The sequence below is a fragment of the Somniosus microcephalus genome, chromosome 21, assembly GCF_052327205.1.
Source record: "Somniosus microcephalus isolate GS21.2 chromosome 21, FLI_Smic_1.0, whole genome shotgun sequence".
In the NCBI taxonomy this organism is placed as follows: Eukaryota; Metazoa; Chordata; class Chondrichthyes; order Squaliformes; family Somniosidae; genus Somniosus; species Somniosus microcephalus.
The window spans coordinates 31,797,479-31,818,607 of record NC_141007.1 but is presented as its reverse complement, the minus strand read 5'-3'; the positions used below and the strand labels follow the sequence as shown (position 1 = coordinate 31,818,607).

Genomic DNA, 21,129 nt, shown 5'->3' with positions numbered 1-21,129 from the left:
ATACGACCACTTTTCCCTTAATTCCATGGGCTACCATCTGCTGAATAAGCCTCCTGTGTGGCACTTTGTCAAATGCCTTCTGAAAGTCCATATATACAACATCTACTGCACTACCTTGATCAATCTTCTGTTACCTCATCAAGAATTCAATCAAGTTAGTCAGACACGATTTGCCTTTAACAAATCCTTGATTAACCCATGCCTTTCCAAATAAAAGTTTATTTTGTCCCTGATAATGGTTTCCAATAACTTCCCTTCTCCCCTTTCTTGAATAGTAGTCTAACATTAGCAACCCTCCAGTCCTCCGGCATCCAATGGGGATTGAAAGATTGTGACCGATGCCTCTGCTATTTCTAACTTTTATGAAGGGATAACCTCTATTCCGACAGTTTTGTGTACAGATTTTAAATCGAGAACCCCTATTCCACCAGTACCATGTACAGATTTTAATGGGAGAATCTCTATTCCACCAGTATTGAGCACAGATTATACAGAACCATATTTCATCCTGCTTCCAAATCATTCAAAGTGTGAGTGCGCAGTCTGCATTAGAACTTTCTTTGATTAATTAGGCAGAAAGAAATGGACTCCTACTCTGGAGAAGGAAGCACAAACAGACAGATTAAGGCATAATCATAACCTGGGTAAAGGTCGTCATAGTTACACTGATGCTGGCTTCTAAAAAACAAGCCCAGACTTGAAGGGTAACGGATCTCCAGTTACTAGCTGGTAATCATAAACAAATATAAGATCCAGCAAGTCAGTGATGGCATTGTTACTGATGCCATTCTTTCTTATTCAGCCTGCTCCAGAAAGACTCCTGCTGTCTGCTGTTTTACTATCTCCGAACAGTAACAAATGAGATACTGACTGCTCCAAAAGTTATGACTCAACTGAATTGACTTTTAAAAGCTGCAGGACATCTTTGTGCAGAAATGGATTTGAACCCTTTTTTGTGCGAGGTGTCCTTTGGGTGCTGTTTCCAAACACTGCAAGGCTTCCATTTTAACAAGTTAATTTAATCCTTTAATGAACAAACTAGCTTTTTGGCATGATACAAGATACTTTGTCCTCAATGTTAGTCTGGATGAAACTCTAATCAGAGAATTCTTCCAACAATTTCAACAGCCAGTAACAGCGCCCCAAGTTAAAAGGTTTTTATCACCCCCATCAGAAATAAAGGTCTATCAGCAATATGGGTGGAATATAGTCTTTAGATACAAAGTGGCACGATTACAACTCAAGTCTCTACTTCCAACGGCTTTGCCAAAATGCTGATGAGATCTGATCGAGGCACTCCCATCACCGCATCGATAATGCCAATGCCCATGAAATTGTACCTCAGCTTCTGCAATTTCACGAGAACTACCAACCAGAGAAAATCATCCTTTATATACATATGGAGGTTCAAATTGGTACCCGCTGTGCCCATGTAAAATGGACACAAAAAGGACCAATTTCAGGAAGTAACATTCTGCAGCACTGGGACACCTGGAAAAAGTCTGAAATTCAAAAATTGGGCTAAGCCATTTTTCATGCATCTGTGGCTGCCACCGAACCCAAACACTAGGTCCCTTGCACATACTAATGAGGTGCCCAACGCCTGTTTAAGGATCCTCACCAGAAACTGGGCTTCCCTGGCCTCAGACCAGGTTAACCAGACGTGGTTTTGGCCTATCCAGCTGCTGCCACCTAACTGCTATGGAGGTAGGAGGCTCCACAGAACTTCTCACGGCTGATGCCAACTGCGATGAGTCACCCCTCCTACTGTCCTCCACTACCCTTTGGGACTTACCCGGGGGCTGCTGCCAGCAAGGGGGACGGTCCGGAAATGCATGCTTCCGTCGGGCGTGCTGCCTTTGGAGGTGCGACAGGTGCCGGTGACTTATATTTTTATTTTCAGATTTTACTTCAGTCGCAGATAGCAATGTTAAGTAAACAGTGGGGACAAACTCTAACAGATTCACTTGGAGTGATGGCTGGCGATGGTGTGTTCTGTTTAAGGATTCCCAGAGCCCATGAAAATGCAGCATATGTGACAACCATGCCATTTAGCTCAAGGCTTCCCACATCACGTGAGTAGCCCGAACACATAAATCAATTGTGTGCAGTTTTGGAAGTACATGAACCCTACAAATCGGCTACTTCAGAAACCTAGGCCTCGACTTTAACTGGAAGCCCGTTAGGGTTGCCAATTCTGGTTTGACGCGTTCCTGGCGATTTGATCATTTGATGACATGGCACTTGGAAAACAGTGACAGGATCGGACAAAGTCAACATGGATTTACAAAAGGTAAATCATGCTTGACTAATCTACTGGAATTTTTTGAGGATGTAACTGGTAGAATAGATAAGGGAGAACCAGTGGATGTGGTGTATTTGGACTTTCAGAAGGCTTTCGATAAGGTCCCGCATAATAGATTAGCGTGCAAAGTTAAAGCACATGGGATTGGGGCTAAGGTACTGACTTGGATAGAGAATTGGTTGGCAGGCAGGAAGCAAAGAGTTGGAATAAACGGGTCTTTTTCCGAGTGGTAGGCAGTGACTAGTGGGGTACCGCAGGGATCAGTGCTAGGACCCCAGTTATTCACAATATATATTAATGATCTAGACGAGGGAACTAGATGTAATATCTCCAAGTTTGCAGATGACACAAAGCTGGGTGGGCGTGTGTGCTGTGAGGAGGATGCCGAGAAACTCCAGTATGATTTGGACAGGTTGGGTGATTGGGCAGATGCATGGAAGATGCAGTATAATGTGGATAAATGCGAGGTTATCCACTTTGGTGTCAAAAACAGGAAGGCAGATTATTATCTGAACGGCAATAGATTGGGAAAAGGGGAAGTGCAATGAGACCTGGGTGTCCTTGTGCACCAGTCGCTGAAGGTAAGCATGCAGGTGCAGCAGGCGGTTAAGGTGGCAAATGGTATGTTGGCCTTCATAGCAAGAGGATTCACGTACAGGAGCAAGGATGTCTTGCTGCAGTTGTGCAGGGCCTTGGTGAGACCACACCTTGAGTATTGTGTGCAGTTTTGGTCGCCTTATCTGAGGAAGGATGTTCTTGCCATGGAGGGAGTGCAGCAAAGTTTCACCAGACTGATACCTGGGATGGCAGGAATGACATATGAAGAGAGACTGGGTCAATTGGGCTTGTATTCGCTAGAGTTTAGAAGAATGAGAAGGGAGCTCATTGAAACTTATAAAATTCTAACAGGACTAGACAGACTAGATGCAGGAAGGATGTTCCCGATGGCGGGGGAGTCCAGAACCAGGGGTCACAGTCTAAGGATAAGGGGTAAGCCATTTAGGACTGAGATGAGGAGGAATTTCTTCACCCAGAGAGTGGTGAACCTGTGGAATTCTCTACCGCAGAAGACAATTGAGGCCAATTCATTAAATATATTCTCTCTCTCCCTCTCCCAGTTTGTATTTCTCCCTCCCTCTCCCAGTTTGTTTCTCTCTCCCTCCCTCTCCCAGTTTATGTTTTATCTCTCTCTCTCCCTCTCCCAGATGCTCTCTCAGGACTCACGGAGTGTCCTGGCGATTTTCATTGGCCCTGAAGCCGCCACCCTCACAACCGGTAAGTAAGCGGTGTTTCTGAACAGCGGAGTGAGCCACAGGGCCCAGACAGCACAGTTTGGTTGCAAGCCACGACAGCCCGGCTACTGCGCATGCGTGAACCATGCGTACAAGGACCGTTTCTCCCGAGTGGCCAGCAGCAGCGCCTGGGAGACCAATCGCCCATTCCGGTAGACTCCCGCCGAAATCAGGAAGATTGGGAATCCTAGGGCATGTTCAGGACTGGCAGGAGGGAATCCCCCACTGGGATCTCAGTGTGAGGGCCGGTGCATTTTAACTCCGAGGCCACATTTAAATACCGCAGGACAGTCTCCCTCCTGAAACTAGTAGGATTAATTTCATGACCGGCGGGAGGGAGTGAAAATCAGATCGGGAGCCTTAGGATGGTGGGGACCCAAAGGGAACGGGCCTGGCATAAAGTTAGCGCTAGGCAAGGGTTTTGGCAACTGATGGCAGTGCCGAGAGGGAGAGGCATTGCCAGGGCTGCAGAGGCCCAAGAACTGCTGGCGGGGCCTTAGCGGGGAGCACTCTTGCTCCTCCTGACCCACGAGGATTTTGCAGCAAAGTTATTTTTTTAAACTTACCGTGGCTTCTTCTGGCCAGTCTGCGCCTCCTGCCAGGTTTTTATGACGTGTTTGACACCGGCAGGCCTTCCCCGACCCCGCCCCCCCCCAATTCATTATGAAAAATCACACTGGGACACCGATGATGCTTTAGGTCCTTGCTTGTCTGCAGCGGGAGCCTTGACCGACTTCAAAGCTGGTGAAGATGAGATGTCGCCGGGGCAGGAACGGTACGACCTCAGGCCGATATGTGCACCCAGCCTGATTTTAACCCCCTCCCATGCACCATTCTCACTGGGCAAGGAGGGGTTTAAAATCGAGGCCCTTGTGTTAGATAGTTCCGCTTATGATCCTGCGGGAGTACAACTATTTTGTCCAAACAGATCAGGACCAAAGTGCATTACACCAAAAGATCTAGGCATCTCTTATGAAGGCAGATTCATAACAGCACCCCTAACTAAGTTATATAAAGCAGAAAATGTCCATACATTCTGCTTTGAAGGTTCCCTCAGGCAAGAGAGTGAGAATGAAAGAAATACATCTTTCCACTTCTCCCCTGAATAAGTGGAAAGCTCAGGAGAAATTGACTACTTTCACTGAGGGAGCTTGGCGTTGCGTTATCAATATAAATGTGTCATCTTGCAAAAATATACTCACGAGGCATTATAGAAAATGAATTTAGGATAGTGGAAATATGCTCAGTACACACTGGATGCCTTGACCCTGTGCTGTAACTGTATCTTACAGCACAGGGCACCATTGTCACTTTGCTGCAGGTTGCTAAGACCCAGGGTGAAGCAGCATGTACATATTCAGCCCACGTTCTGCAGGGCCAGGCACCTACACAGTGAGCTAGAAGCATTTTTATGGCTGTAATGTTTGTACACAGATTACACTATGTTGGTACCACCTGGAAACAAATCAATGGTAACTGGTGTCCTTGACTGCTCCATATCATTGTGGTCAGGCTCAAATGGAGGAGTGAGCCAGGGATACACAAAATTATGATCTGGACTGCGCTGCCTGAAAGGGCGGTGGAAGCAGATTCAATAATAACTTTCAAAAAGAGAATTGGATAAATACTTGAAGGGAAAATATTTGCAGGACTACAGGGAAGGGGCAGGGCAGTGGGACTAATTAGATAACTCTCTCAAAGAACAGGCACGATGGGCCAAATGGCCTCCTTCTGTGCTTTATCATTCTATGATTCTATGGAACGAAAAGCCTTGACTCACCTGCACAGCTACCACAGAGAGCACCTCAACGGAGATCCTGTTGAACTCATCAAAACAACCCCAGGCACCAGTCTGCGCCAGGCCCTTGTAGATATTGCCACAGGACTGTAGGAGAAAAAAAAACAAAGGAATCAACACTATCAAACGATACACTGTAGTAGGAAGAATGAGGAGAGGCAATATAAACTAAAGGGTACAATTGTAAAGGGGGTGCAGGAACAGAGAGACCAGGAGGTGTATGTACACAAATCTTTGAAGGTGGCAGGACAAGTTGAGAAGGCTGTAAAAAAGCATACGGGATCCTTGGCTTTATTAATAAAGGCATAGAGTACAACAGCAAGGAAGTTATGCTAAACCATTATAAAACACTGGTTGAGCCTCAGATGGAGTATTGTGTCCAATTCTGGGCACCACACTTTAGGAAGGATGTCAAGGCCTCAGAGAGGGTGCAGAGGAGATTTACTAGAATGGTACTGGTGATGCGGGACTTCAGTGATGTGGAGAGACTGGAGAAGCTGGGATTGTTCTCCTTAGAGCAGAGAAGGTAAAGAGGAGTTTTGATAGAGGTGAACGGTTTTGATAGAGTAAATAAAGAGAAACTGTTTCCAGTGGCAGAAGGGTTGATAATGAGAGGGCACAGATTTAAGGTGATTGGCAAAAGAACCAGAGACGACATGAGAAAACATTTTTTACGCAGCGAGTTGTTGCGATCTGGAATGCACTGCCTGAAAGGGTGGTGGAAGCAGATTCAATAGTAACTTTCAAATGGGAATCGGATAAATACTTGAAGGGAAAAAATTTGCAGGGCTCTGGGAAAAGAGCAAAGGAATTGGGACTAGTTGGATAGCTCTACCAAAGAGCCGGAACAGGAACGATGGGCTGAATGGCCTCCTTCTGCGTTGTATCATTCTATGATTCCATGATTAGGAAAATGTAATTAGATTTACTGTGAAGTAAATGTAAAGGTCCCGTCATGTCCAAAGGCTAAGTTTCTCTTTGATATTGTTTTCTAAATCAGAGGTTTACTCAAAGCAGGCACTGTTTCATTGAAACATCCGTTTGACTTTGTGATCTCACTTCTAAGGCAGAAGAATGAGTTTCAAGCTCCACCCCATTATTTCTGCACATAATCTAGGCCTGCACAGCAGTGCAATATTGAGGCACTGCTGCATTGTCACAGGTGCCGCCTTTTGGATAAGACATTAAACCAAGATCTCACCTGTCTGATCAGACGAACATAAAGGATTCCATGATACTACTCGAAGCAGAGCAGGGAATTCTCTCAGTATCCTGGCCAACATATATCCCTCAACAAACACAACCAAAGCAGATTACCTGGACATCTTTCTTGTGGCTTTGACATGTCACAAGGTTGAAGGTCACCAGATCTATGCACGTTCTTCTTATTATTTAATCTCTTCTTTTCATCGAGCATTTTGTTTGTTGCATGTATTAATTCTGAATGGAGAATGTTTTGAGCTTTGGGATAATGATCACTTCAAACTGATTTCCCTGTGGACCCTTGGCAGTCCAAAAAAATGTATCCGCTGAAGTTGTAAAAGTGCTAATTTAACCCAACGCATTACCTGGTTCCTCCCACCAATAAACGTAGTTTAGGTAACTGCAATTACGGTGTCAGTCGTGGCTCAGTGGTAGCACTCGCGCCTCTGCATCAGAAGATTGTGGGTTCTAGCCCTTCTCCATAGTCTCAAAATCTAGGCTGACACCTCAGTGCAGTACTGAGGGAGTGCTGCACTGTTGGAAGTGCCGTCTTTCAGATGAGATATTAAACCGAGGCCCCATCTGCTCTCTCAGGTGGATGTAAAAAAAATCACACGGCACTATTTCGAAGAAGAGCAGGGGAGTTCTCCTGGTATACTGGCCAATATTCATCCCTCAGCCAACATCACTAAAACAGATTATCTGGTCGTTATCACATTGCTGTTTGTGGGAGCTTGCTGTGCGCAAATTGGCTGTGCGTTTCCCACATTACAACAGTGACTACACTCCAAAAGTACTTCATTGGCTGTAAAGCGCTTTGGGACGTCCTGAGGTCGTGAAAGGCGCTATAGAAATGCAAGTCTTTCTTTTTTTCACAATTACATCTGCTATATACAGGAAACTTCGCGATATCCGGCACTGACGGGACCGGCGTGATGCCGATCTATGAAAACTTCCGGACAGACCAGCGCTAATGTTGAAGGATACGGAGGTTTTCATCTCCGTATCTGACAACAAACACTGTTGCTTAGCAACAGCATGTAAACAGTCGGCCCGTGCCTTGGAAGCGTCCCTGTAGCTTAGCAACAGCTTCAAAGAGGCTTTCCAGAGACTGACTGTTTAAAAAAATGCTAGGAGAAGAAAACAAAAGAAAAAAAACCTAACAAAACGGCTGCTGATTTCTGCCGTTAGATCGAGGTTTCCGGACATACAACCTCCGGATAAACCAAAGTTTCCTGTATGGTCCTGCTCATAATTTCGTAGTTTCACTCACTATGTTACATACTTAACAGCTGGTGGCAAGAAGTGTTAGAATGTTAGAGGTTTAATGTCAACTAATGTGCAAATAAGAAACTTCCCACCCCAGTAAATCTCCTGATACCAACATTTTAACCAAGACTATAATTTGGGTTCAATTTAGAATAAGGAACAAGGTACATTAAAGAGGATACTATTAGCTAAGTGGACAGTTTTCAAGTAGCGCTGGTCCTTGAGTAGTTTTCAAAAATGCTTCTTCTTCACTCTTGTGTTGGCCATGGGGAATGCTTGTGCTACAGCAATACAGGCTTTGTATTTTATCTATTTTTTTTACACTGAAACCAAGATTTAAACAAAAATACATTTGGAGCACTGTCGCAATGGGTCAACACAATGACATAATTATGCTGCTAACTGTATCTTCATCTCCTCCTCACTATAAACCGTAGCTTAGAAATTATGCTGCATGACAGCAACACACAAACATTTAATATGTTCACATAAAATTCTTTTGTATGCCAATTTAGCAGAGAAATGAACCAGTTTAAAATAAATTGCCAAATGCCTGTTATAATCACAAGCACAGGGATGTCATACATTACGTGTCCCCCAAACTGTTATTAAACAGCTTACTTTCTAAGATCTGGTGTATTGCAAGACTCATATTGCCATGACGACAGTGCTCCTTAAATTCTGATTTAACAAGTTCATTATTCACAACAGTCTGTTCACTACACAGGACCTGACCCGACTGATAGATTATGCCAAGAGATAGCACAGATATTATGAAAATGGCTATTGGGTTGTCAAAATAGATCTGAAGCTTTAAGTATATGATGTAAGCCATATAATTATTTTGGACAGATGCAGCGAGACAGGAGGACCTGAATTGGAAATCTGCATGGAAGTCAGTGCTTTCACTCTTCAGTGAATCAGTTGAACGTGGAATGTTTTTGCTTAACTACGAGTTAGTTACTTGACTGGCACTTAACTGTACAACCCAGAGAAGCTATCAAGTTGCATGATTCACTCAAAATTACATTTTAGAGACACACTTCAAATAGGCTGAAGCATTCCAGCATAAAACACCTGTCTTTATGTCATTTAACAAAGGAAGATTAGATTTCCAAACAACTTGACTTGAGGGAGTACATCCTCTTCACTGGGCCATTATCAAGGCATATTATACCTTACAAGTATGTATCACAGTGGGAATTTTGGAACAGTTTTAGCCAGCTCAGACTGGAAAGGGTTTAAAATAATTGGTGTACACGGTTAGGAATTGTGGCAGTAACACCACCAATTTGTAGCCTGAATTGTTCTATTTGCAAGAGCACAAACTTGGCTTAATTTCGACCAAGAGCAATACAACACATGTAAAAAGTCCCTCTCAGTATCCTGCAATAGTGCGGCTGGCTGTTGCAGCTATGGCCAGAGCCACGGAGCGGAGTGATTTGTTTTGTGACAAATTCTCTATTCATGCTTTGAAGGGTGGAGGGAGTCAGCGGTACACCTTTGATTTCTAGTAGTCTAGTGGAGAACAGTGTATGCAATGCCTTAAAGTCAAACAGCGTGTGGGCCTCCTTGCTACATAGCAGCACAGAGAGTCATGCAAGGGCTGAGTTAGTGCCCAGGTCATAGTTCCTATACTGCACTGGCGTAGAGGGTGGGGGGTCAGTCCTGAGTGTATAAGTGAGGTGCACTTTTCGAACAGACCATTATTGACTCAGGATCGCGCTTTAAAGATCTTGGATTCAGGGTGGCATAGCGTTCTGGAGCTCCAATACACACCGCAGCAATCCCCAGATTCACTGATTTGTCAATTGCAGCTGTGCCCCTGTAGGGAGGTTCCAGTAAAGGCCAGTCACGATCCCACCAGGTGTTCTCTCAGGTGGACATAAAAGATCCCACGGCACTATTTCGAAGGAGAGCAGGGGAGTTATCCCCGGTGTCCTGGCCAATCTTTATCCCTCAATCAGCATCACTAAAAACAGATGATCTGGTCATTATCACATTGCTGTTTGTGGGAGCTTGCTGTGCCCAAATTGGCTGCTGCGTTTCCTACATTACAAAAGTGACTACACTCCAAAAATACTTAATTGGCTGTAAAGCACTTTGGGACGTCCAGAGGTCGTGAAAGGCGCTACATAAATGCAAGTCTTTCTTTTTCTTTTCCACCAGGGACTGGAATGGGAGGGAAGTGGAAATGGGAAGAATCATCACTGAGCATCTCAAGTGCCAGAAAGGTGGATGGTTGGGAGCGGGTCACTGGCCTCAGCTGGTGTGTGGCTCGGGGAGATCTGTAGCGCAAGGGAAGGAAAGAAAACCTGAAGATCAAAATACCAGGGCACATACACTCAGTAAAGAAGGATATGTTTCATGTCTTGGATCAGCAGGAGCAACATAAAACTGCAGAGATAGAATCACTATGACCTTTAGAACTTTATTTCCCAATACTTTGTGGCATTGCAATGTTCACATTAAATAATATTGCGAGGAAAATTTCAAAGTTGACATTGCAAAATTATGTTTTTGTAAGATTGTCCTGGGTTCCCCCTTCTGCCAGGCATACGAGATTAAACCGATCTGATGCATGTCATTATACTAACTGATTTGATTTCCTAAGTGGTTTTTCTTAATTGTGCTGCTGCCTCCAAGCCTCATACACAATCTGGATCATTGCCTTTAAGTACCGTAAATCCTGTGTGTAAACCTCACCTTCATATGAGCTTAGAACCTAGCAGTGTGATTTATATGCCAGTCAAAGTGATCCTTCGGCACTTAGCTGTGATATAAAGATTACAGGTGTGACTCGACTGATGTGATTTATACATCAATGCTTACTACATGAGGGAGGGTTTAAACTAGCCTGGCAGGGGGATGGGAACCTGAGCATAGATTCAGAAGGGAGTGAAGCAAAGCTGCAAATGGAAGGCAGTAAATTAGTAAGTGAGTTTGGAAGGCAGAGGAAACAAAGACTAGAAAATAGACAACAAAGGGTTTTGGCGGTGCTTAATGGTATATACTTCAATGCAAGGAGTCTAATGAATAAGGCAGATGAGCTGAGGGCACAGATAGGCATGTGGAAGTACGATATCATAGCTATTACTGAAACATGGCTGAAAGGGCAGGAATGGCAGCTCAACATTCCTGGTTACAGGGTTTTCAGATGAGATAGAGAGGGGATAAAAGAGGGGTCGCAATATTGGCTAAAGAAACAATTACAGCTGTGAGGAGGGATGATATGTTAGAAGGATCATCAAATGAGGTCATATGGGTTGAACTAAAGAACAAAAAAGGGGCAATTGCACTGCTGGGAGTGTACTATGGACCCCCAAATAGTCAGAGGGAGATAGAAGAGCAAAATATGCAGGCAAATTTCTGAGGAGTGCAAAAATAGGGCAGTAATAGTCGGGGATTTCAACGAACCGAACATTAACTGGGGTAAAATCAGTGTAAAAGGTATAGAAGGCACAGAATTCTCCAAATGCATTCAGGAGAACTTTTTAGCCAGTATATAGCAAGCTCAACAAGACAGGGGGCGGTTCTGGACTTAGTTTTAGGGAATGAAGCTGAGCAGGCGGAAGGAGCATCAGTGGGAGTGTATTTTGGTGGTAGTGATCATAATTCAGTTAGATTTAGCGTAGTTATGGACAAGGACAAAGATAGACCAGGAGTAAAAGTTCTCGATTGGTGAAAGGCCAATTTTACAAAGCTGAGATGTGATTTAGCAAAAGAAACTTTAAGATAAACCAATGGCAGAGCAGTGGGAGGCATTCAAGGAGGGTTCAGAGCAAATATGTTCCCACAAAGAGAAAGGGTGGGCATCCCAAATCTAGAGCCCTCTGGATGCCATGGGATCCAAGGGAAAGTGGCAAGTTGGATCCAAAATTGGCTCAGTGGCAGGAAGCAATGGGTAATGGTCGACAGATGTTTTTGTGACTGGAAAGCTGTTTCCAGTGGGGTTCCACAGGGCTCAGTACTAGGTCCCTTGCTTTTTGTGGTATATATCAATGATTTAGACTTCAATGTAGGGGGCATGATTAAGAAGTTTGCAGATGATACAAAAATTGGCCGTGTGGTTGATGGTGAGGAAGAAAGCTGTAGACTGCAGGAAGATAGCAGTGGCAAAAGGAATTCAATAAGAAGTGTGAGGTAATGCATTTGGGGAGGACTAACAAGGCAAGAGAATACACAATAAATGGTAGGATACTGAGAACCGTAGAGGAACAGAGGGACCTTGGAGTGCATGTCCACAGATCCCTGAAGGTAGCAGAACAGGTAGATAAGGTGATTAAGAAGGCATACGGGATAGTTTCCTTTATTAGCTGAAGCATAGAATATAAGAGCAGGGAGGTTATGCTTGAACTGTGTAAAACACTAGTTAGGCTACAGCTAGAGTACTGTGTACAGTTCTGGTCACCATATTACAGGCAAGATATGATTGCACTAGAGAGGGTGCAGAGGAGATTTACAAGGATGTTGCCAGGACTGGAGAATTTTAGCAATGAGGAAAGATTGGATAGGCTGGAGTTGTTTTCTTTGGAACAGAGGCGGCTGAGGGGAGACTTGATTGAAGTGTATAAAATTATGAGGGGCTGAGATAGAGTGGATAGAGAGGACCTATTTCCCTTAGCAGAGAGGTAAATAACCAGGGGGGCATAGATTTAAAGTAATTGGTAGAAGGATTAGAGGGGAGTTGAGGAGAACCTCTTTCACTTAGACAGTGGTGGGGGTCTGAAAGGGTGGTAGAGGCAGAAACCCTCATCGCATTTACAAAGTACTTGGATAAGCACTTGAAGTGCTGCAAACTGCAAGGCTATGGACCAAAAGCTGGAAAGTGGGATTAGGCTGGATAGCTCTTTTTCAGCTGGCACAGACACGATGGGTCGAATGGCCTCCTTCTGTGCCACAAATTTCTATGATGAGTTTTATGAGAGACAAGATTGACATATATCCTGATACATATAGGCTTTTACATTTCCCACAAAGAAAAACTGCCTGCATGTACCCACTTGAAGTCTCCATGTTGAGAGAAGCAGGCTCCCATTCATATGACAGTTCAGTAGATACATCAACAACAACAACTTATATTTATATAGGGCCTTTAATGTAGGAAACCTCCCAAGGTGCTTCACAGGAATGTTATAAAACAAAGTTTGACACCGAGCCACGTAAGGAGAAATTACAGCAGAAGTAGTAGGTTTTAAGGAGCGTCTTAAAGGAGGAAAGAGAGGTAGAGAGGCAGAGAGGTTTAGGGAGGGAATTCCAGAGCTTAGGGCCTAGGCAATGGTGGAGCGATTAAAATCAGGGATGTTCAAGAGGCCAGAATTAGAGGAGCGCAGAGATCTCGGCGGGGGGGGGGGTGGGGGGTGGTTGTAGGGCTGGAGGGGATTACAGAGATAGGGAGGGGCGAGGCCATGGAGGGTTTTGAAAACAAGGTTGAAAAACCACTTCGGAAACCTAATCAATAACACACTTAAGTGTTAACAGGCATTACTAAAGTCACTCTAAAATGTTGTTCCTTGAATTGACTCGCACTATGCAAAATTAACATGGAGCATTTCAATACTAATCAATGCAATAATGATAAACTGGTGTAAATAATAGGTCAATGAACCCCACTATAGATAAACTTACTAATCACGGGATAACAGTTTTACAAATGTGTGAGAGTTTCTGTGACACTACAGTGGAGAGTTGATACCTTGTAATCCATCTGCTCAGAGCAGTTGAATACATAGACCATGATTCCCAGTGCTCGGCCCAAGTCCTTTGTGGTTTCGGTCTTTCCTGTTCCTGCAGGCCCAGCAGGGGCTCCACTCATCGTCAGGTGCAGGGACTGGGTCAATGTGATGTAACATCTGAAATCCAGTCAATGAAATAAAAACACGCACAGGCCATGAGAACGGGACAAACCACAAAAGCAGCAAAACAAAATCTTTCCAACACTCTTAACTCCCTGCAGCGTAGACAGGTAAATGTTCAGTATCAAAATCAAGGCTTTCAACAAGGTTAAAATGGGTTAAAACTGGTGAAAGAACCTCTTTATGCAAAGAGCGATGAGCACTCAGAATGGTCTTACAGGGAGGGTAGTGGAGGTAAAAAAAAACTTTCAGATTCATTCAAGATACAGTTCGATGATGTTATAGTTGGGAGGCTGCAAGTTATTTTTTTTTTTAGATGGATGAGCTCGGTGGGCCGAATGGGCATCTGACTGTAAATCACAGGCTGTCCAATCTAAAACAGTCACACACACTTTATATTTTACAAAAAAGGTAGCTCCAAATTTTGGGGATCTAATCTGATTTCCATTTCACACAAGAAGCTGCAGCTAATCATTGTTCAGAAACACTGGGCACTGCCTTGGAAGCGAAGAAATATGAAAAAGATAAAAAAAATGTATCAGCTTTCACACGGGATATACTTCGAGGCATGCAGTCTAACATAGCAAGGAAATAAATCATAACATACAATAATTTAATTCCTTCACTTAAATGAGTTTCTAGGCACCTCTGGCATCACTTTATTGAGTTACAGATGGTATCATCTTATTGAACTACATAGGCAATACTAACAAGTTGACATTAAATTAATGCATTGTCAGTATGATAAGTAAATACAGATGTTACGCAAGGAATCCAAAGCCAGCACACACTCTGACATTCTAAGAAATCCACTCAGAATATCAGGTGCCCAAAAAATTAGCAAATAAACCACATAATCAGAATCAATTTCTGCCTGAAAGTAGCACGATATTATCAGCTGAGTAGCAGTTGGGCAGAGAGACACATGATCAGTTCCCCACTTTATCAGGTGCATCGTGCAGCAGTGGCCCTGTAGAGAAGGCCAGGAATCAAGTGTGGAGTCACTTACGGATCTCCTGGCATTCAACCAAGTGCGATACCAGAAGAAACCTTGCAGGAGGCAGCTCCACCCTGCAGGCCTAGCTGAGGGACCTACAAAATATATATCCCGAATAGCAGCAATCTGGCTTGGTTTCGAAGCCGCCTTTCAAGTAGAGGGGAAATGCCGAAAGAATCCAAGATAATTGGTGACCAAGTTCAATAGATTTCCTGGGCTCCAGAAACAATAGTTTTGAAAGAATCAATGGGGCGGGTAGGCCCAAGGCGCTCTCGATTTAGGGCCTCATTTAAACCAGACCGGCGAGCTGCAGACACCTGCTGCGGGTCCCCAGGCACCTTGCCGGCGAATCGTATGTAAAATTCAGGCCACGGTGTCACCAGCAGCAGCCTGCAGGTATGTCGCGGGGGTGGATGGGGTGGCAATTGAGAGGGAGGGGGCGATCGAGAAGGGGGGAATGATTGAGTTGGGGGGGAAGTCAATCAGGAGGAGGGATTCGATCGGATGGGGCCAAGCGAGGGATGGCAAAGGTCTTCGGGACTGCTGTGGGGCCGGGGGAAGAACTTCATCTCCTCCCGGCTCCGTATTCAAGTAATTTTTTTTTTAAACTTCCCTTTTTGGTGGCCGGTTAAGCTGCATGTAAACTTGGTTATGCTGAACGCAGCAGGCCCGGCACAGGTTGCGTTCAGAGAAGCCCAATTCCGAAACGGGTCCTAAAACAGTTATCAGGCCCTCTATGTGCATATGCAAAGGCCCCAACACCTGTTTCAGGTGCAGGCCCTGGACACCTATACTTCAGCCTTTACCAATAAGGCGGGCGGAGCACTTCTGGCACAGAATGTACACATTGGATTTGGCATCAAACAATCCCTTGGCCGATATGTCTGTTCAACATCCAAGGAAATAAAACAATCATGACTTGACGCACTAAACTGTAAGCCTATAATAACATACCTGTCTGTCAGTGGTGTAATTACCAATCGAGGGGTGTTGCCCAAATATTCATAGCAATACAAAAACTGGGCATCACAAATGTTGGCAAAACAGTGTTTGTTTTCATCATCCCAGCGATGGCGAAGCTGAGAGAGCCAGACAAAGGCCTGAGAGTTTTCAACCTGTGAAAAGAAACATGCACTGTTCATTGAATCCACAAAGAGGGCACTGCACTCAAAACAAAAACACACCTCCAGTGTGAACAAAATCTTTTCTAGCCTTGTAAACAATATCATACAAAAGAAAATTTGTATAGCGGAAAGGCGAGGCCTTGTGACATTGTGACTGATTCGAAGCAGTCAATTCCCGATCGGTCGGTAGGTTCCACCAACAGGGTGTGGCATCTCCCAGCAAAAAGGAGGGTAAAGTGTTGGGGGTAGACATGTGTTAGCAGTTCTTCAGGCTGTCTGGCAGCCAGCTACAGGGTGCACTGGTGGTGGTCGTTTGCTGCCCTCTTAGATGTTGAGCTGTCAGATCAGGCCATCAAAAAGAAGCAAATAAAATGATATTGCTCTTATTTTTGAATTTTTTAGGATTCAATGTAAGAGAATAAGAACATAAGGAATAGGAGCAGGAGTCGGTCATTTGGCCCCTCGAGCCTGCTCTGCCATTCAATAAGATCATGACTGATCTTCTACCTCATCTCCACTTTCCTGCACTATCCCCATATCCCTTAATATCCAAAAATCTATCCATCTGTCTTGAATATACTCAACGATTGAGCCTCCACAGCCCTCTGGGGTAGAGAATTCCAAAGATTCACCACCCTCTGACTGAAGAAATTTCTCCTCATCTCAGTCCTAAATGGCCGACCCCTTATTCTGAGGCTGTGACCCCTGGTTCTAGACTCCCCAGCCAGGGGAAACATCCTCCCTGCATCTACCCTGTCAAGTCCTGTAAGAATTGTGTATGTTTCAATGAGATCACCTCTCATTCTTTAAACTCCAAGAATATAGGCCTAGTCTACTCAATCTATCCTCATAGGACAATCCCCCCATCCCAGGAATCAGTCTGGTGAACCTTTGTTACACTCCCTCTGTGGCAATTATATCCTTCCTTAGGTAAGAAGACCAAAACTGTACACAATACTCCAGGTGTGGTCTCACCAGGGCCCTATATAATTGCAGTAAGATGTCTTTACTCTTATACTCAAATCCTCTTGTAATAAAGGCCAACATACCATTTGCTTTCCTAATTGTGAAACAAGGAAACGAATCACAACCAATTTATTAAGGTTTAAAATAATGTCACAAACAGCAGCATTCGGCACTTCCTGCTGGCTTACAAACTCCTTCTCGCAGGCTCACTGAGGGTAATTTTAACTTTGGACAATGGTGTTAAACGTCCGATGTCGGATTGGCCACCCATCATTCATCCCCACTGACTTTCGTTTCCAGAGAAGTGAATGGAAATGAAAATCGCAAGAGGTGTACAACGGACACCTGATCCAATATCACCCGTAGTTAAAATTACCCCCCGACTGACGTCAGCCCAGTTCTCGCTGTTTCTGCTGAATTGATCCATTGGTATGTTAAGGGGTTGCCTAAAATGCTCATAATTACAGGAAAAGAGGGATAAGCTTCAAATACTTCGTATGAAAGAAAGTGAAAAATAATATGATGAAACGTGAAGTGAGATTGAATGAGTTGGGTCAATACTGTGTTGTCAGTCAGTGCCACCAACCTTCTGAGCAATTATCTTTGCCACGACATCGCGGGCGTGGACATCGATGGTGCAGATGGTCATGATCTTCTGCCGCTCGCCCTTCGAAAGTTGGCCAATTAGCATGGTAATGAGCGTGTTCAGCTGGTTCACCTGCTTTTTATAATAGTCCTTCATGGCATTTTCATACCCTTCCTCCAGTCTGGCAAAGGAAATGCCAACCTCTGTAGTCCACCAAATCTGGGTACAAGTGAGTGCTACCTGGTTCAAGAAAGTGAGGGACAGCTTTAAGTGGACTACCCCGGCAATGCTAATATACCGATTAGTTCTTTTTATGTTGTTATAGATTGTCTCAAGTGGTCTTCCGTTAAAAAAGAAGCAAATAACCATATTGTAGGAATGGCTAGGTTCCTAACTAAAGGACTGAGGTCGAGTCAGTCTATCAAACAAACGATGTTTAATACTAATCAACAGAGTTTAAAACGAAAACACAGGAGAACTACATTACAGGGCTGTACTCTTTGCTGGCTCCACGAGGACTGGCTAGGGCGGCTCCCCAGCCTGACGTCATGACATCATCACGCCGCTGGAGGATCACGTGATCAACGTGATGACGTCATCGCGCTTGGTCTCATTCTTAAAGGGACCGCGCTATGTACATGCAATGATATGAACAAAGATACAGATTCATTCTGTAGCTAATAATCTGTTAAAGATAATTATGTACATTAGATCAGAGTCCCCCTGGTGGCTCCGCCACAATATAAACATTTATACAGCTTTAAGCGGGGACCAATGAAAGGCTAGCAGGGCCCATTACCGAGATTAAGATTAATAATGAAGTAAACTTTACCCCAAAATGCTATTCAGCGAAGGTGACTTCTGAAAAAAATGATTTCTTAATCCATTAGACACTGTGAGGTAGATTTCCGTACTACTTCCTGGGTGTAAAACATCACTTGGGCAGAGTAAGGAAGTGGTGTCAGGGCACTTAGAAAATCATAATATGATTAGGCAGAGTCAACATGGTTTTATGGAAGGGAAATCTTGTTTAACAAATTTATTAGAGTTTTTTGAGGGTGTAACTAGCAGGGTAGATAAAGGGGAACCAGTGGATATAGTATATTTGGATTTCCCAAAGGCATTTGATAAGGTGCCACATAAAAGGTTGTTACGCAAGATAAGGGCTCATGGGGTTGGGAGTAATATATTAGCATGGATAGAGGATTGGTTAATGGACAGAAAACAGAGAGTAGGGATAAACGGGTCATTTTCCAGTTGGCAGGTTGTAACTAGTGGGGTGCCACAAGGATCGATGCTTGAGCCTCAGCTATTTACAATCTATATTAATGACCTAGATGAAGGGGCCGAGTGTAATGTATCCAAGTTTGCTGACGATACAAAGCTAGGTGGCAAAGTAAGCTGTGAGGAGGACATAAAGAGGCTGCAAAGGGATATAGACAACTTAAGTGAGTGGGAAATAAGGTGGCAGATGCAGTATAATGTGGGGAAATATGAGGTTATTCACTTTGGTAGGAAGAATAGAAAAACAGAATATTTTTTAAATGATGAGAAACTATTAAATGTTGGTGTTCAGAGAGATTTAGGTGTCCTCGTACAGGAAACACAGAAAGTTAGTATGCAGGTACAGTAAGCAATTAGGAAGGCAAATGGCTGTTGGCGTTTATTGCAGGGGGTTGTAGTACAAGAGTAAGGATGTCTTACTACAATTGCACAGGGCTTTGGTGAGACCACACCTAGAGTATTGAGCACAGTTTTGGTCTCCTTATCTGAAAAAGGAAATACTTGCCTTAGAGGCGGTGCAACGAAGGTTCACTAGATTGACCCCTGGGATGAGAGGGTTGTCCTAAGAGGAGACATTGAGTAGATTGGGCCTATACTCTCTGGAGTTTAGAAGAATGAGAGTTTATCTCATTGAAACATATAAGATTCTGAAGGGGATTGACAGGATAGATGCTGAGAGGTTGTTTCCCCTGGCTGGAGTGTCTAGAACTAGGGGACATAGTCTCAGGATAAGGGGTAGGTCATTTAAGACTGAGATGAGGAGGAAGTTCTTCACTCAGGGTTGTGAATCTTTGGAATTCGCTACCCTAAAGGGCTGTGGATGCTGGGTCATTGAGTATATTCAAGGCGGAGATCAATAGGTTTTGGATTCTAGGGGAATCAAGGGATATGGGGATCGGGTGGGAAAGTGGAGTTGAGGTCAAAGATCAGCCATGATCTCATTGAATGGCGGAGCAGGCTCGAAGGGCCGTATGGCCTACTCCTGCTCCTAATTCTTATGTTCTTATGTAAAAGTGGGTGGTGAGAATCATGTGCATTTAACAGAGACAATCTGATTTCCATCAATTTAATTTAATGGAAGGATGATCGAGTGAGCTCTGTTAATCAGCATGTGATTCTCTTTACCCGAACTTCTTCTCTATGCCCAGACAATGTTATATGTCCAGGCGTTAAAGACAAAGGGCTGGATTTTCCAGGGGAGTCAGCGGGCGCGATCGGTGGCAGGTCGGGTGGGAAAGTGTTTTTTTTCCACAGCGGGTCGGGACCCCACTGTCAACCCATTGACACGCACCCTTTCCAAATGTTGGGTCTGTCAGTGCTGAGCAGACCCGATACGCAGTGTCAGGGGAGGCAATTCAGATCATTATGACCTTGTTAACAGAGGATTAACAACAATTTTGAGCTCATCTTTAGAATTTACCAGCTCGCACACGGGATCCACGTTGTGCAGGGATCATGTTTGTTAAGCTGGGTAGGAGTTGAATGTCCATGAAATCATTTCATTACTTGACAGCATGAAATGTGCTATAAAAGCTCCCATCTCACAGCTGTTCATTTTCCAAGCACAGAAGCTGTTGCTTACTGCATTTGGAAGACAGATTGAGCTTTATGCAGTGTGCAAGTGTTTGGAGCAAACTCTCTATCCAGTGTCACCTCATTGGAACAACCTCTCTCACCATTGACAGATTGCTTCTGTCATCTCAAGTTCACCTGCCATCTATTCCATCAGCGTGGGTACCCTTTATACTTTCTCACCTTGGTCCTCAGAATCCCACCACGATCAGCCCCAACACCAGCAGCACCAGGCACATCAGCAGCACCAACATCAACACCAACCTTCTCCGCAATCAACTGATGCTGCACAGGACAGAGGGCATCAGCACCCGACCACATTGCTGCCTGGGATGCCATGGATGGCCTCACCATGGCCACATTTACTTCACTTGAAGCTGTACACCCTGGCTGCCACATGATGCACCAGGTTGGCACCACCCCACACCAACATCATAAAGCATCCCTACAATGTCCAAGCCATTCCTTTCACACGCATCACCATTGGGGGGGGGGGGGGGGAATCATTATGTCTCACCATTCACTGCAACTCACTAAGCCACTTCCAAAGGTGCATGCAAGTCTGTCCAAGAACGCAAAGTTTTGAAAAATAAAAATTTTAATGTGTGACAGCACATTAACAGAAATTTCACATGAACATTGGCTAAAACACACAAGTGCCTACCCTTGTGTGTTGTTAGTTGGTATGATTGGACTAGGATGAGGGTTAATGTGAGGGGTGGCTAGTGAGATGGGGAAGTGATAATGTAGATAGAGAGGGTGGAGGTGCAAGGTAAGTTGGTGTGAATAAGGATGTGTAAGAGTAGTGTAGGGAGGGCAGTGATGGGGATGTGATGAGTGGCACAGCAGGATGAGGTTGAGTGTGGCTTTGTACTAAC

At 44.3% G+C, this 21,129-nt stretch overlaps 1 protein-coding gene across 1 annotated transcript in view; it reads right to left on the bottom strand.

The window, feature by feature from the left end:
- Positions 1 to 21,129, bottom strand: part of LOC147102689 (dynein axonemal heavy chain 9-like) — a 75,814-nt gene that overhangs the window by 52,876 nt on the left and 1,809 nt on the right. The window contains exons 3-6 of the mRNA XM_085964102.1: positions 17,396 to 17,635; positions 15,674 to 15,834; positions 13,563 to 13,719; positions 5,378 to 5,482 (exon numbers count right to left, since the gene is read on the bottom strand). Of these exons, the coding sequence (XP_085820228.1) occupies positions 5,378 to 5,482; positions 13,563 to 13,719; positions 15,674 to 15,834; positions 17,396 to 17,635 (663 nt within the window). The remainder of the gene's footprint in view (positions 1 to 5,377; positions 5,483 to 13,562; positions 13,720 to 15,673; positions 15,835 to 17,395; positions 17,636 to 21,129) is intronic.